A 15,542-nucleotide genomic window follows, 5' to 3' on the forward strand; every position below is an offset into this window, starting at 1 on the left:
GAATCAGAGAAGGATAAAATGCACGCTACTTCTCAATACCCTTAAACAGTCCAGGATCCCATCCAGGAAATGGTGCTACCTTCAGTGGGTGTTTCTTCCTTCCTCAAGTGATGCAATCAACATAGCCTCCCACAGGTATACCCCAAGGCTCTTCTTCCAAATGATGCTAGATGCTGTGAAGCTAACTGTTAACATTAACCATCACATATGTTGAAAGCTGAAACTCTCTGATTATATTCTAACATTTGTCCTTATGTTGAAGAGTTTTATGTTGTTGTAACATTTTCAGTTAGGCAAATGGTTTTTTATCCAATCTTTTTGGTGTTTTGTAATAACTTACTTAAATCTTACACACTGCTATAACTGGTACCCAGAGGGAATTCCTGCTGCACAGAAACAGCAAGCTGCTCCATTTGACAGCCTTCCTCAGAGACAGTGCTCTCCCCTTAAAGAATTCTCTGGTCTTCAAAGCTTTCTCACAAAGAGGAAAAATGATGACTTCCTGAAAGATTTTGTGAAATCAAAAGTATTTGTGCTGTTTTATAGTGATAATTTTGGAATTTTTAAACATAAAATTTTCATTATTTCCTTGGCATTCAGGAGGATTTCATGAATATTCCACACTTTTGGGGGGAATAATTTTTATTTGCACACTTTCTTAACTGGTTGAGATCAAATTATACAAATACTTTGTTTGAAGTTTAGACTTTTTTAAACATTAAAATATTCTTCAATAGCTTTTGTTTTCATTTAAAAGTATAGCTATCATCCATTTAATGCCTATTGAAGAAGTCAATTTTAGAATATTTATTGTTTCCTTAATTATCTCTTATATTTGGTCATTTAAAATTGTGAAATTTAAAAATATTGTATTTAAAATAATGCTGAAACTTATCTCTGTTTCTTAGTCACTAATATGCAGGTCACAGGCTATAAACCTTTTAAAGTTTTAAGAATGCATAATAAAGCCAGGCAGTGGTGGCGCACGCCTTTAATTCCAGCACTTGGGAGGCAGGGGCAGGCAGATCTCTGTGAGTTCAAGGCCAGCCTGGTCTACAGAGCGAGATCCAGAAAAGGTGCAAAGCTACACAGAGAAACTCTGTCTCGACAAACAAAAACAAAAACAAAACAAGGAAAAAAGAATGCATGATAGAGTTTTTTCAGAAGAGATGAAGCTAACCTCAACCTCTGCCAATGGTGTCAGTAGTTGTCATGGAATGAAAGGAATTGCTTCCTGATGGAAAACCATTCAATATGCCTTGAAATTAGCAGGCATTTTCACAGGTTATTTGTTAAAGTGAAAAGAAGGGTCAGGATCCTGGGCAAAACAAAAACTAGTCCTCGACTCTTTTTTTTTTTTATTTATTCTTTTTTATTAATTTTTTTAAGCATTTTTTTAAATTTATTTTGCAATACAATTCAGTTCTACATATCGGTCACAGATTCCCTTGTTCTCCCCCCTCCCGTCCCCCTCACTCCCCCCCAAGCCCCCCTCCCCATTCCCATCTCCTCCAGGGCAAAGCCTTCCCCACAGACTGAGGTCAACCTGGTAGGCTCAGTCCAGGTAGGTCTAGTCCCCTCCTCCCAGGCCAAGCCAAACAATCCTGCATAGGCCCCAGGTTTCAAACAGCCAACTCATGCAATGAGCACAGGACCCGGTCCCACTGCCTGGATGCCTCCCAAACAGATCAAGCCAATCAACTGTCTCACCCATTCGGAGGGCCTGATCCAGTGGGGACCCCTCAGCCATTGGTTCATAGTTCATGTGTTTCCATTCATTTGGCTGTTTGTCCCTGTGCTTTATCCAACCTTGGTCTCAACAATTCTCGCTCATATAAACCCTCCTCATTCTCGCTAATTGGACTCCCAGAGATCCACCCAGGGCCTAGTCATGGATCTCTGCATCCAGATCCCTCAGTAGTTGGATGAGGTTTCTAGCACAACAATTAGGGTGTTTGGCCATCCCATCACCAGAGTAGGTCAGTTCGGGCTGTCTCTCGACCATTGCCAGCAGTCTGTTGTGTGGGTATCTTTGTGGATTTCTGTGGGCCTCTCTAGCACTTTGCTTCTTCCTATTCTCATGTGGTCTTCATTTACCATGGTCTCTTATCTCAGTCCTTTTCATCAGACAATTTTCAGACCAATGGGATGATTAAAAACATTATTAAGATTAAATTAAAAGCCAAGGCTTGACTGAGATAATTTTAATGGCATGCCTTTCCCTTAATGAATTCAAATTTTATATAAAGAATTGTGAGACCTTATAAAAGAAAATGCTCATATCTTCCTCCAGGTATTTGATCAACATGAACACATGAACCAAAGAACTGATGATGTTTCTAATATAGGACAGTTTAATTTTTTTTTTGAAACAAGTTTTCTCTGTGTCGCCCTGGTTGTCCTGGAAGTTGCACTGTAGACCATTCTGGCCTTGAACTCACAGAGATCTGCCCACCTCTGCCAAATGAGTGCTGGGATTAAAAGCATGCATCACCATGCCCAGCTAGGACAGTTTAAACTTTAACTCTCTGATTTATTAGGGTATATCATCACTAATGAAGTCTTATTGAGTCCCTACTAATATATCCTATAGTTTTTGCTTTATAGATGTCATTAATATATTTGGCATCTAAGATTTAGAAGAACTTTGTTATTTATGATATGTGGAGATGCAAGTAGCTGATGACCCTTCTGATCTATTGACTGTTTCTATGCACTAGCATAGGATGAGTCAGATGCCCAGGGAACTGGATCTGGTGCTGAAGGAATTGAGGGCTAGAGTCTCAGTCCTTCCACAGGCTATAACTTCCTGGACAAGTAAACATGCTTCTTTGTCCTATGATCTTTGAATAGCAGTAACAATGCTCCCACCCCTCAGAGCCCTTTGAGGGTTGTGGGAGTATATGCTTAGCACAGGACCTCTGCAGTTTAATTGCTGCAACCTGTTTTCTTTTCTCTTCCTCTTTCCTTTCTCCATGCCACCTTTCTTCCTCTTCTTGCCCCCTTTACTTTCTAGTTTCTGATTGCCGTTCTTGATATCATTGCAAACATTTAAGCTGTAACTTAATTTGCATTGTATCGATTTCATTCAGATTTTGAAGTTATTTCATGTAATAATACATTACTTCATATAGTTAAGACTATCTAAGTATATTTATTGTAATAATGCAAATATCTTATTCCTACCATGTTATTCCATAGTTTTATTTTCTCTCTTCCTCAATACTTGGTTTCCTACCTCCTATTATAGAGAATGTATATTTTTTTGTCCCTTTTCCTACTGGATATCTAGAGGAAATGTGTGAGCAAATAGAGAAAATCATGATTATTTTAAATCAGTCTCAGAAAGAAAAATATGTTTTTTTTTTCACTTTTGGTTCTTCTATTTTTGTATAGATTCAAAAAATCATATACAGAATCTGTGTGAGTGCATGCATGCGTGTGTGTGTGTGTGTGTGTGTGTGTGTGTGTGTGTGTGTGTGTGTATGAAGTAGAAGCCAAGCAGCCAAGCTGTTTAGGAGACATAAAGAGGCTAGCTGTGGGGTGAATAAAGGAAGGATGGGGCTGTCAATTTATTTTATGGTTGCTTTGATGAAGTAACTTAGTGAAGAAAGTTTACTTTGGCATTGTTCAAGGCACAGTCCACCATGGCAAGGAAGCAGAGGCAGCAGGGGTTTGAAGCAGCTGGTCACAGTGCATCTCGTCAGGAACAGAGCTGAGTGCATTGATGGCACTCAGCTCACGTTCTCTACCTTACACAGCCCAAAACTCCCTGCAGGAAATGGGCCCACCCACCTTTGAGGTGGGTTGTCTCACGTCAATTGGTACAGATAAAATAAACCCCATAGGTGATTCTAGACATGCTAGTACTAATTATTGCAGGAAGTATAATGATAGTGTGCTGAATGTACATTACATACCTGCATGAAAATGCCCTTTCATAACACAGAACCATATATAGTGAATATATCCCAAATTTCAAAAATATATTTAAAGACATTGTTCAGTATAAAAGCATGCTGTCATAATTTTTCATTTCTCCATTGCTTTTAATGTTTACTCTTTTTCCTTTTTCATGAATGATTTTGCTTTTTATCAAGTTCATACACAAATATAATATGTTCTGATCACTATTCCTTCTATCCTCTTTTATTTCTTTCCATTTATACCAACATTTTCTCATCCCTACCTGTCCCTTTCCTGGATTCATAATTTTATTTTAATCTAACTATGTAGTTAATTTTCACCAACAGGATTTAGAATCTCTAATATTGCCATGAAACCGGGCTTCCTTGGCTTTCAAGCCACTTGCATTGCTCTTTATCAATCTTCATGATGCAATAGTGTTTTCTTTTACCTTTTTAAAAAATGTCCACATGCCATCATATTCCTCAAATATGAGTTACTGGAATTCAGTGTTGGCTCTTCCCTCAGTGCTGTATTCCCCTGGTTTTGAAATGATTTCTCAGTCTTTAGAACATACAAAGCTGAAGAGCACATCATGGTATTTTGCACACTCTAGTTTACATACTAGTTTTCTATTTACATAACATTTCTCTTACTACACTTCAAATATCAGAATGGTAAAGCATTTATTTGGGTTTTCTTTTTTTATTAAGAAAATTTTTATTCATTTTACATACCAACCACGGATCCCCGTCTCATCCCTCTTCTCTCTCCCCTACAACAGCATTTCCCCCAAGTCCACCCCCCATCCTCTCTCTGAAAAGGTAAGGCCTCCCATGGGGAGTCAGCAAAGCCTGGCACATTCAGTTGAGGCAGGTCCAAGCCCCTCCCCCTGCATCAAAACTGTGCAAGGTGTTCCATCATAGGTAATGGGCTCCAAGAAGCCAGTTCGTGCACTAGAGATAAATTCTATTCCCACTGCCAGGGGTCTCTTAAACAGATCAAGTTACACAACTGTCTTGATTATGTAGAGGGCCTAGTCTAGTCCCATGCAGGCTCTACAGCTGTTGGTCTAAAGTTCATTAGTTCCTTCTAGCTTGATTCGGTTATATTTCTAACTTTCCCTGTTATAATCTTGATATCCCTTGCTCATAGAATCCTTCTTCCCTTTCTTTGCCTGGACTTCTGGAGCTCGGCCTGGTGCTTGGCTGTGGCACTTTGCATCTTTTTCCACCAGTTACTAGATGAAGGCTCTATGGTGACCATTAGGGCCTTCACCAATCTAATCACTAGGGTAGGCCAACTCAGGCACCCCCTCCACCACTACTAATAGTCTAATCTGGAGTCATCCCTGTGGATTTCTGGAAACTTCCCTTGCACTAGGTTTCCCCCTATCCCCATGGTGTCTCCCTCTACCATAGTATCTCTTTCATTGCTCTCTCACTCTGTCCCTGTTCCAGCTGCACCATCCTCTTCCCTTATGGGTTTTCTTTCATATTACATAATGTTGTGATACATATCCAAGGCAGCCAGTAAATATTATAAATAATTGTGCTGAGGAATGCAGATGTCTGGAGATGATTCACATCACACATTATAAACTAAGCCTAGACATATTGTTTCCAAGAGAAAATCAGTACAATTTGAAAATTTTCCTTGTAGCATAACAGTGCTATTACAATAGAATTTTATAATGCTTCTGTGAAGAGGAACTATTTACAGGTGACAGGCATGATAGGGTCCGCTGTTAGTAAAATGACATGCATCAGAACTCATTGTGTATTCACACCTGCACCATTCAGAAATGCAAAACTTACATTCATATCTGATACTATTAAAATTATTTAGATTTACAGAAAATATTTTCAAATGGTTGATTATACTCCAAACGATAATGAGGAACATAATATAAGCTAAGCAGCATTTTTGTAGATTTCATCTTAAGCACTATCTAAATTCTTTAGTGTCTGCAGTTAAGATTTAGATTATAAAAATTAATATCATTGGTTTGAATTACTATGTTCTGGGGATTGTTCTGTTAAAATTAATGGAAGGCCAAGAAACTGATGACTATGTAATACAATTCAAACACAGCCCACTGAGAGAACTGAAAAACAGGATGGCCACAACAGACATGGTTCTAGCCAAATGTTGTTAGAATTAGGTGTTTGTAGTTAAGGGATCCTGTCCCTCCAAGTTTCCAGTCTATCGCTGTTCTCTACAAAAAGCTTGAGGACTAATTAAGCACATTATTTCCAAAACATATGTGTACAGAGACCTTGTCAAACCCTAGAGGGACTGTCACCATATGGCTTCAGGGATGAACTCAGGAACCAGGAAAAAGAAGGTAGTACCATTCTGTCTAGTCCTGCTGCTGCTGCTGCCGCTCATGTACAGCATGTAATTCTGTTTGTGGAGAAAGACAATAATGAAAATTCGCATGGTTTCTATTGGTATGTGTGCCAGTGGGCTAAGGAAAATAGTGAGATGTTGAAGAAAATATTAGTGACTTTAAGAGAGTCTGACTTTGAACACTATGTAAAATAACAAGTTATATCTTTAGAGGATATTTTGGAAAGGAGTGGTGATTACAAAAGAATATACTGTACACAGATTTGTGGTTCTCTTTACTATTGGCTTGAAGAACATGCTTTGTGAGCAATATCTATCTGCCTTTATTTGAATGAAGGGTTTACACTATTAGATTCCCCATTTGAGGGACCACACAGCAAAACTACACTTAAGAAACATAAAAATTTGTCTTTTATTAGGTGGTGTTGGAAGCATCTCACTTTGTTTTGCAAAACTCCTTTTTATATCCATGAATGTAAATGTACTTGAGAGCTAAGAGCAAGTATTGGAATTCTTGCTGTGTATGTGCGTGGTAACAAAGATATGGGTCAGAGATCCTCTGAGTCCAGATGAAATTTCAGACCTGTGGGTCTTTAGGCAGCATTCTACAGCACCACAAAAATACTGTATTCATGACTTCCTGTTTTTACACTATATTAGGACGTTGTTTTGTCATACTTTGAATTTATGCGAAATGATTGAAATGAATAACATCAGGATTTACCACCATATTTAAGCATTAAGAAAAAATATGAAAAAATAGTTCATAAAGTCTGCAGTTCAGCACCATGCTTCCAGTGCAGTGATTGTGAGGGTCCATAAATGGGATGATTTGGCTGCAATGCTCAGAGATGGAGACTCTGTCTAGACCCATTCAAGAACTTTGTGGGTGGAAGAGAGCAGTCTTTTCACAGGTCTCTAATGGTCTGTGAAATTATAAGAATGAAAGTCTAGGCTCACCCTGGTGAATCCCAAAGACATGCCCTTCACGGAGTATTTCCCTTGTTAAAAATGTAATTTCCACAATTCTTACCTCAATTTTAATATACCTCTTTTCCTAAAGTGAAACCAATGGAATCTATAATCTAATGCAAACTCTCATTCTTGACACCCAGGCAAGCTGCCACTTGCCTACTTCAAGGCCTCTGCTGTGTTATCTTCCCTCTTTAAAACAAACGAAAAACTAGATGTTTTTCTTCCAAGTCACAGATCGCACATTTAATGATTTTCAGAATACTTATAACTCAAACACTAGCATCTGATTTTCCTCAGAAGCAGTTAATTTTGTACAGAAGTAATTTTCAATTTCCTTCTTTTCTTTTGTGTTCCATAGAAAATTAAGGATAATTTCAACTCTCTAGTATCATTATTTCAGAGAATATTTCAAATAGGATGCTACAATATTTGATTAAATACATATTTATCGCAAATATTTAAGGAAGAAAAGATAAAGGTGTATGGATTATAATTTTAAGTCAATATACTTCAAAACCTTCTATGTTGCCTAAGTCCTTGATGACTTATTTTTATAATACTGAGCCAATATACATGTATGCACCTACTTTTTGTTTTTCAATGAATGCTTCTGGGGCATTCACTAAACATAGCAAAGAACTTAGAAAGTTTTGTACTAAAAAATCATTCAATAATTCTAAAAATTAATTTCCCATGTGTTACATGATATATCAATGTAAACAACATATCTACACACTGTCAGAATCTCAGATGTTAAAAACTGGAATTCCTTCAGCATGACTTATAGCTCAGGACAGAATCTGGAGATTTATGTTGGAGTCAGCTAGCTGGGTAAGGAGTAGGCACATCCTAGACACAGCATGTGATCATTAATCTTGGTTATCCACCTGGTTGGACCTAGAATTGACTAATAGACATGCTTCTAGAACTATTAGTGAAGGAATTTCTTGATTAAGTTATTTGTGGCACATTCTATGACACCCAAGCTGAAAGGAGGTCCAGAGAAAAGCCTTTGCTCTTCTCCTGCTTGTCTTGGCAATTTGCTAGTGAGTTTTTGTCACCACAGCCACTGCTTTAGCTGATGCCATTTCCTTTTACTGATATCAGAAACTACCTTAATTAGGCTTCCAACATGGACTGAAGGCCAATGGCTCTCCAGGTATCCTCCACATTTTTAGCACCAGGTTGGGCACCCAGCCTCAGTGTTCTCAGCCTCATCAGTGTTAGACAGCCTTTGATGGACTAAGCAGAATACATTGTGTAAACATGTGTGAGTGTGTGTGTGTGTGTGTGTGTGTGTGTGTGTGTGTGTGTGTGTGTGTCCATTCCTTCCTTCTGTTGGTTCTGTCTTCTAGAGTACTCTGACTAACACACAGCAATTTTCAACTTGTCACATGTAACACTGGAATAAAAACTTTGTAAGTGTGATCTGTAGCAAGCCTGACATCTGGCCTTCTAGCTACTAGCCTTATTTTTAGATTAGGAAGGAGACTCAAAATACAGAATATACTTTAATTTGTCTAGGTGAGGTAGTAATCATTTTCATCTCAGTAAGGTCTAGAAATAGTGTTTTCAAGTTTGATATTTTTAGTTATTTCTTTCTATTTTTTACTGCTATTTTTATTGAGCTAATGATTATTCTTCTTTATCAGCTATAGGGTAATGATTTGGTATGTCTATAGACTGTGTGGTGATCAGTGCAAGTATTAGGGATACTATTGTCTCAAGTATCTGTTATCTCCTTGTAGTGATCAGCGAGTATGTTCAAAGTGTTCTTTTCTACCAGTTTGAACTGTATGTTTCAGTACTGTCTTTTTTTTATTGGCAACTTAGGATGCAAAGTATTTTATTTTTAAACTTCTAAAGTTTGAACACAAGAGAGTTTCCAAGCTGTATGCGCTTGCATGGAGCTCAGTTTCTGGCTGACAAACAGTTCCTAACACCCTAGGTGGGCGCCTACGTTCTGATCTGTGAGTGTGAGCTGACCAGCATCCACTGGTAACGTCCCTTTTTTCCTTGATAAGGGCTTAACAAACATTAGGCATTGTTTTAGTCTTACACAGCCAGTGCTGTTCCAAATGTCTCCTGGGAGGCATACACCTTGTACAGAAAGCCGTCTTCATCCTTCTCACTTTCGTACACTTCAGTAATGGGTGTAGACACACTCACCATGCTGTGCCCATTCACCAGGAGGAAGAAAGCTTGATTGGCGTTAAGCTGTAAGTGCCTTCTAATTATCTTGATGAGCTCGCTCATGTTCACGTGATCAGGTACAAGGAACTTGGTTTTGTCCAGGACAGGCAGTTGCTTCTCACCCTTGTATGGCTCTATTATAACAGGGATCTTGGTGGGGTGCCGCTCCCCTATGAGCCGGACATTTTCCACTCTTTGATCGAAGCTGCAGCGCTGCTTGAAGGTCTTCTCGGACGGCACCTTACTCTTCATGTAGACCACCAGAACTTACTCCTCCTGATTGATTGTGACTTTGTTCATTTTAACCCATCTCTTACCTTCCCATTCCACCTTTATTCTACCTTTTCTGGCAACCACTCTTCTGCTCACATATCTTTTTATGGTAGAGGCATTGTCTTTAAAATAAGTTTAAGTGCCAAAGAGAAGAGGCTAGATGTTGAAAGCTAGATAAAGAGCTGTGGCCAAAAAAGATTCTTAACAGCATACGAAATGGGGTGGTTATTAACTGTAGATTGGAACCAAGCATGGTGCTTGAGAAAGGAGGAGCCCTAGCTTGGGCTACACAGTGAGTACCAGGCCAGCCAGGACTACAGAATGATACTTTGATGGTTAGTGTTAATTGTTTACTTGACAGAATCTAGAATCACTTGGGAGACTGGGCTCTGGATACAACTGTGAGGAATTTTTTTTTTTTTTTTTTTTTTTTTTTTTTGGTTTTTTGAGACAGGGTTTCTCTGTGTAGCTTTGCGCCTTTCCTGGATCTCGCGCTGTAGACCAGGCTGGCCTCGAACTCACAGAGATCCGCCTGCCTCTGCCTCCCGAGTGCTGGGATTAAAGGCGTGCGCCACCACCGCCCGGCGAGGAATTATTTTTTTAAGGGCTGTCTCTGAGGATGTCTTTTAGATTTTATCTCTACCCTACATAAAGAAATATAGGCAACTGAATAAAACTGGAAGAGGGAGGCGTGGCCCTCCCCAGGGAAGAGCACACCAATTGGTTGTCCAGTGCCAAATCCTTAGCTCTGAAAACATATACACAAGTAACTTGGTATGGACTCAACAGGTTATATTTAGTACTATATATGCATATATAAATACATATATGTATACAATAACAATTGATGGAAAATGAGGCCATAAATTTGAAGAAGAGCAGAGAGGGGTGTATGGAAGGGTTTGGAGGGATGACAGGGAAAGGAGAAATGCTCGCTCTCTCTCTCTGTGTGTGTGTGTGTGTGTGTGTGTGTGTGTGTGTGTGTGTGTGTATTTGTGTGATGAACTTAGTAGAGCAAGTTGACTTCTTCTCAATGAAGCCCAGTGTGTGCCACATGGCAGTTAGTTTGCTAATGGTCTTTGCTGTGTTATACACCACCCAGGAGCAAAGAATCCTGCAGTGGATTAGTTCTGTATACATGGGGAGACTGTTACAGAGATGCTCAGAAGTAAGGGTATTTTAGAAGGTCTTAGTGATTGTTGTGAATGACACAGAAGGTAAGAATGGGAATGCTTTTGTTTTTGAAACTTGGATCATAATTATAAGTGGCAATCTGGAGTATATTCTCCATGTCCAGGAATCTTGTCAGTATCAGTAATTAAGTTTCAAATAATCCTCATGAGACATAAAAATCCAAACTGAGTTTGGATGACAAGTTGAATGACTGACCCTTCTGACATGGAAACTTTCATTACAGTCCTTTGTGGTTCCAAATTTTAAAGGAAACACATTTAAATTGGTACTCTTGCTTAGTATCCTTCACCATTCCTCTAGTCAGATGTAGAAATTCATGAAGATTTGCTTTTCACTTCCTGTATAACAGTACTAACAGATAATCTGCCTTTGATTAATACTGTAAGAGTGCAGGTAACATCGTATCAAAACACTAATATCTAACTGTTGGGGTCCAGATCCTCCCTGGTTCCGTTATTAAGCACAAGTCATGACTTACATGTGGTTGTGACTGAGGAAAACTGTAGGCATGAAACAGAACCTAGGAGGAATAGCCTCTGGGACAAAACAAGGCCACAAGGTCAGGGAAATACTGCAGGAAGAACTCAGTTAAGAGGCCCAAAATAATACCATTTGATCAGACTCTAACTGCAATGCTGTCTCTAGTAGTTATTTAAACAATACATAAACAACAAAGATAAAAATAAAAATTGTTCATTCTTGAAGTGAACTCAAAGTCTGGTGTCATGCTATCCACCACTACCCTCCTTTCTAGGTCCCGTGATGACCACAGCTACACTGGTTGCAGCATCTAACCAAATACTAATGTCCTCCACCCTTGTTCTATATATTGACTGGGTATTAATTTAGTCTTATTATTTGTCAAACACTAGGAATTCATTATGAATACAATATCATCCTTTTCAACAGAGAGCCCATATTCAAGAGGGTTTAGAAAACTCAATGGAAATATGACACAGCAATTATCAAAGTGGCATATGACCACAGTAAGCAAAGCAGAGCCTCAACCAGCCAGGTGGTCAAAAGACAACTCCCTATAGTGAGCAACCAGGTATCCAGAACCCATCACCTCATTCAGTGGCTCTCCTAGAGAATGAAAACAACATGGGAAGCCAAGATGAAAGCCCCAGAAAGCTACAGTCTTCAACTGGCAATGGTAAATCCTTTAATCCTAAGATTTATTTATTGATTTTTTTTTAAACATGAGCTCAAGTCAGTGAATACCAATGACAATCAATAACTTCATTTCATTAATGCTAGTTTTGGCTCTTGTCTGGGAGTGTGGCTCAGTAGTAGAGTACTTACGTAGCATCCTCAAGGGCCTAGGTTCAATCCACAAATCACACACAAAAACTGCTATTCGTATTTTGAAATGAAAGATGTGTGCAAGCAAAAACAATACTATAGTAACTGCTAAGTGAGCAAGGTATTCTCTCACTTAACCCTAATACTGGCTAATATATTTGAGATGTCTAATAATTAGATGAATTAGAGTCTAATTCATATTTTTCTTTTGGATAGAGCAACATAAACAATATTTAGTGCCATTGTTAAGAAATACTTTCTTTTAATTCTATATCATTAATTAGACTAAGTATAAATAAATACTCTTTGTAAACAAGTAACAGATTCAGAAATGTATGAAATAAAACAAAAATAAAGAATTGTGAATAAAAAGAATTGTTATAACATTTTAGAATTTTTCCAACTTTTCTATATATCGTCATTCTTAGGAAATTGCAGTCCAAAGATAGCCTATTTTTATATTCACCAATATATGCTATATATTTCTCAGATACTCAGAATCAAAAGATTATGATCCTTATATTCTATTCTCTTAAATATGAAAATTTCAACAAGTTTTAAAACTTGTAAAGTACTTGAAATATTTATAAGCAGTAATTATCAAAGTAAAGGGCAAACATAATTTAAACCATGAGAAAAGCAATGTATACTTAAAATGAAAGTATGCTTTCACCCTGCTCTCTGCTTCCCCAAGTAAGGAATCTCCTTCTCCCAGAAAACATCTCACTCTTTGCACATTTGTGCTGTTTATATTTTAGAAAGTACTAGTTAATGTACATCCTAGTCCAAATCTTAAATATAATTTGGAACAACTTGGGAATTTTGATTAAAAAACAAAACAAAACAAAGAATATTTACATGTGTCTTCATAGGTCAAGAGATGAAGCTCCCTGCCCCATCCTGATAGAAAAAAATCTTTAGATCTTTTAAAACTTGGCTTGTATCTGGGTATAGTGGCACACTTCTTTAATCCTAGCTCTCAGGAGACAGAGGCATGCATATCTTTGCAAATTCGAGGCCAGCCTGGTCTACAAAGTGAGTTCCAGGGTTCCAGGACAGCCAAGGCTATACAGAGAAACCCTGAGTCAAAACCACCTTACCTCTCCTCTAAACCCCCTTCCCCCTAAAACCAAAACCTTTGCTTGTGTGGCTCATGAATTGACTCAGTGGGTAAGGGCACTGGATGACAGGACTGAAAACCTGAGTTCAGTTCTCAGATCCTACATGGCAGAAGGGGAGAATGAGTACACACTCACATACACACACATATGTACATGTACACACACATGCATACACACATACATATACACACATAAACACTCAACAAACATAGCAAAAAACCTAAAACTTAATCAAACAGACATCACATTAGCTGTCTGTCAAAATGAAAGCACAAAGAATCACCACACCAAAGAGAAAATTATCTTTTGAAATAAAAGACAGAATAGAAAAAGTTACTACATTACTACTGCAGAAATCTAATGCTGTTTTGCTACAGCTCTGCCTTGATTACACATTCACACATGGTTTCTAGTTTGTGAGTCTGTTACTTCTGTAAAATGAGGTTTTTGTTCATAATCACAGTGTTTTTGTAGCATATGATCATTACTACATTCTATGGAAACAAGAAGAATCAGACCTCCAAAGTATTGTACATAATGCATGCATGTAAGAGCTTTGTTATGTCATATATGTATATGTCTTTATATATATATGAATGTAAAGTGACATTCAATTGCATATATGCCTACTTATAGATTTATGTGTATATTCTTCATCTTCTAAGAAATACATTGGTAAGGAAGTTCGTCATGTTTTCTTCTCTCCAAGAACTTAGAGGGGAACATTTTCTTTAGCAGTATAACCACTGGTAAGTTACCCATGTTTCTGTAAGTATCCCCTTACCTATGTTTCTATAAGTAACTACTAGGCTACTCACAAACAAAAGGAGGACATAAAAGTAGAAAGGGTTCTATTCAGAAGGGAATCAAGCGAGATAATTGGGAGATAAAAATGTAAAAGAAAAGAAAAATACTTCGGTCAAACATACATACATGAAAGGTATTTATTTATGCATGTGTTTTTGAAGAGGGTTTTTCTACACAGCCCTGGCTAAAAAGGAACTGATTACGTAGACCAGGTTGGCCTAAGACTCACAGAGATCCACCTGCCTCTGCCTCCTGAGTGCTGAGGTTAAAAGTGGCATTTACTCCACTATGTTAACTCATTACTATTTTTCAGAAATGAATAATCATCTTACAGATTATATGTATGACTATTTACAGGTAATTGTTCTTTTTGGTGGGCTGTATATATGTGTGGTTGCGGTATTGCATACACACATATAAAAATAACAGCAATTTCTATTATTATTTAGCTCATTTCTCTAGAAACAATTATTTCTATAAAGTATGTGATTGTGTAGTTAAGTCAATATTATGCCATATATTTTTTGCACCAGCTAAAATAATTATTAATCTCCATCAAAACAATTTGAAAGAGCATATGAAATTTTAATACTCATGGAGTTTGCTGCATTCTCCATCATCTGTATTAAAATGTGGGATATTTGATTATATTTACATTTTTCTTGGATTTGTTTTTATTTCAACCCAACACAGCCAGATCTCTTATAGTCTGTGTGGTCTAAAGAGCCCAGGCTTGCAGTTGTAAAGATGCACGGTTTGCCTTACAAGCTAAGTATTGGTTTCTGGGTGTTACAGTTCTCATTGAAAAATTGTGAACATAATACATACAGTAACAGCTCTCCCAGAAGCAGCCAAGTAGCAAAATTACATTTCTTGTCTAGGAAGCAGCTGCTTAGCACAGTACTTTGTATGAGAACGGAGCAGGCCTTGCTATACACATGAATGATGAGCAGTGCTGTGGGGACTCCTTCTAAAACACACATGTAATTATGTTATGAACTGCTTAAAATAACTCTTGTTTCCTGCTCCAGGATAGGAATCACATTCTCTCCCAGCCCGCAGGGCAGTCTACAGGCCTCCACAACCCACCTATCACCTGTGCAGTACCATGCTCTCCTGTGGAGCCTCAGCCCCCACCACACACATTCCAGCTCCCCAGCTATCCAAAATTCCTCTTCACTTTATCTTTTAAAATTGTTTTGTTTGCTTCGAATACATATTGTCTCCTCACATCATTTTCAAGGCTCAAATGTATTGCTACATAATTTCTGAATTTTCTTCCCCCAAATTTATGTGCTTCAGAGAAAAAAAAGGGAGTGGACTATTGAACAGGTTGGAAAAAAAAAAAAACAACTAAACATTTTTTTTTTTAAAGTAACATTCATCAACAAGAATTGCAAAGTATCTTTACAGAGC

General features: G+C 37.9%; 2 protein-coding genes across 11 annotated transcripts in view; both read right to left on the reverse strand.

Annotated features, from left to right (window-relative positions):
* The window catches only part of Gria4 (glutamate ionotropic receptor AMPA type subunit 4), a 371,791-nt gene that overhangs the window by 340,393 nt on the left and 15,856 nt on the right, over positions 1-15,542 (reverse strand). The gene's annotated exons all lie outside the window — the stretch shown is intronic.
* On the reverse strand, positions 4,673-10,111 carry LOC128118732 (microtubule-associated proteins 1A/1B light chain 3B-like). Its single transcript, XM_052751573.1, has one exon. It carries the CDS (start codon positions 9,676-9,678, stop codon positions 9,289-9,291), a length of 390 nt encoding a protein of 129 aa, XP_052607533.1. The 5' UTR covers positions 9,679-10,111; the 3' UTR covers positions 4,673-9,288.

Source organism: Peromyscus californicus, unplaced genomic scaffold (assembly GCF_007827085.1).
Source record: "Peromyscus californicus insignis strain IS unplaced genomic scaffold, ASM782708v3 Scaffold_11__1_contigs__length_118956290, whole genome shotgun sequence".
Lineage (NCBI taxonomy): Eukaryota > Metazoa > Chordata > Mammalia > Rodentia > Cricetidae > Peromyscus > Peromyscus californicus.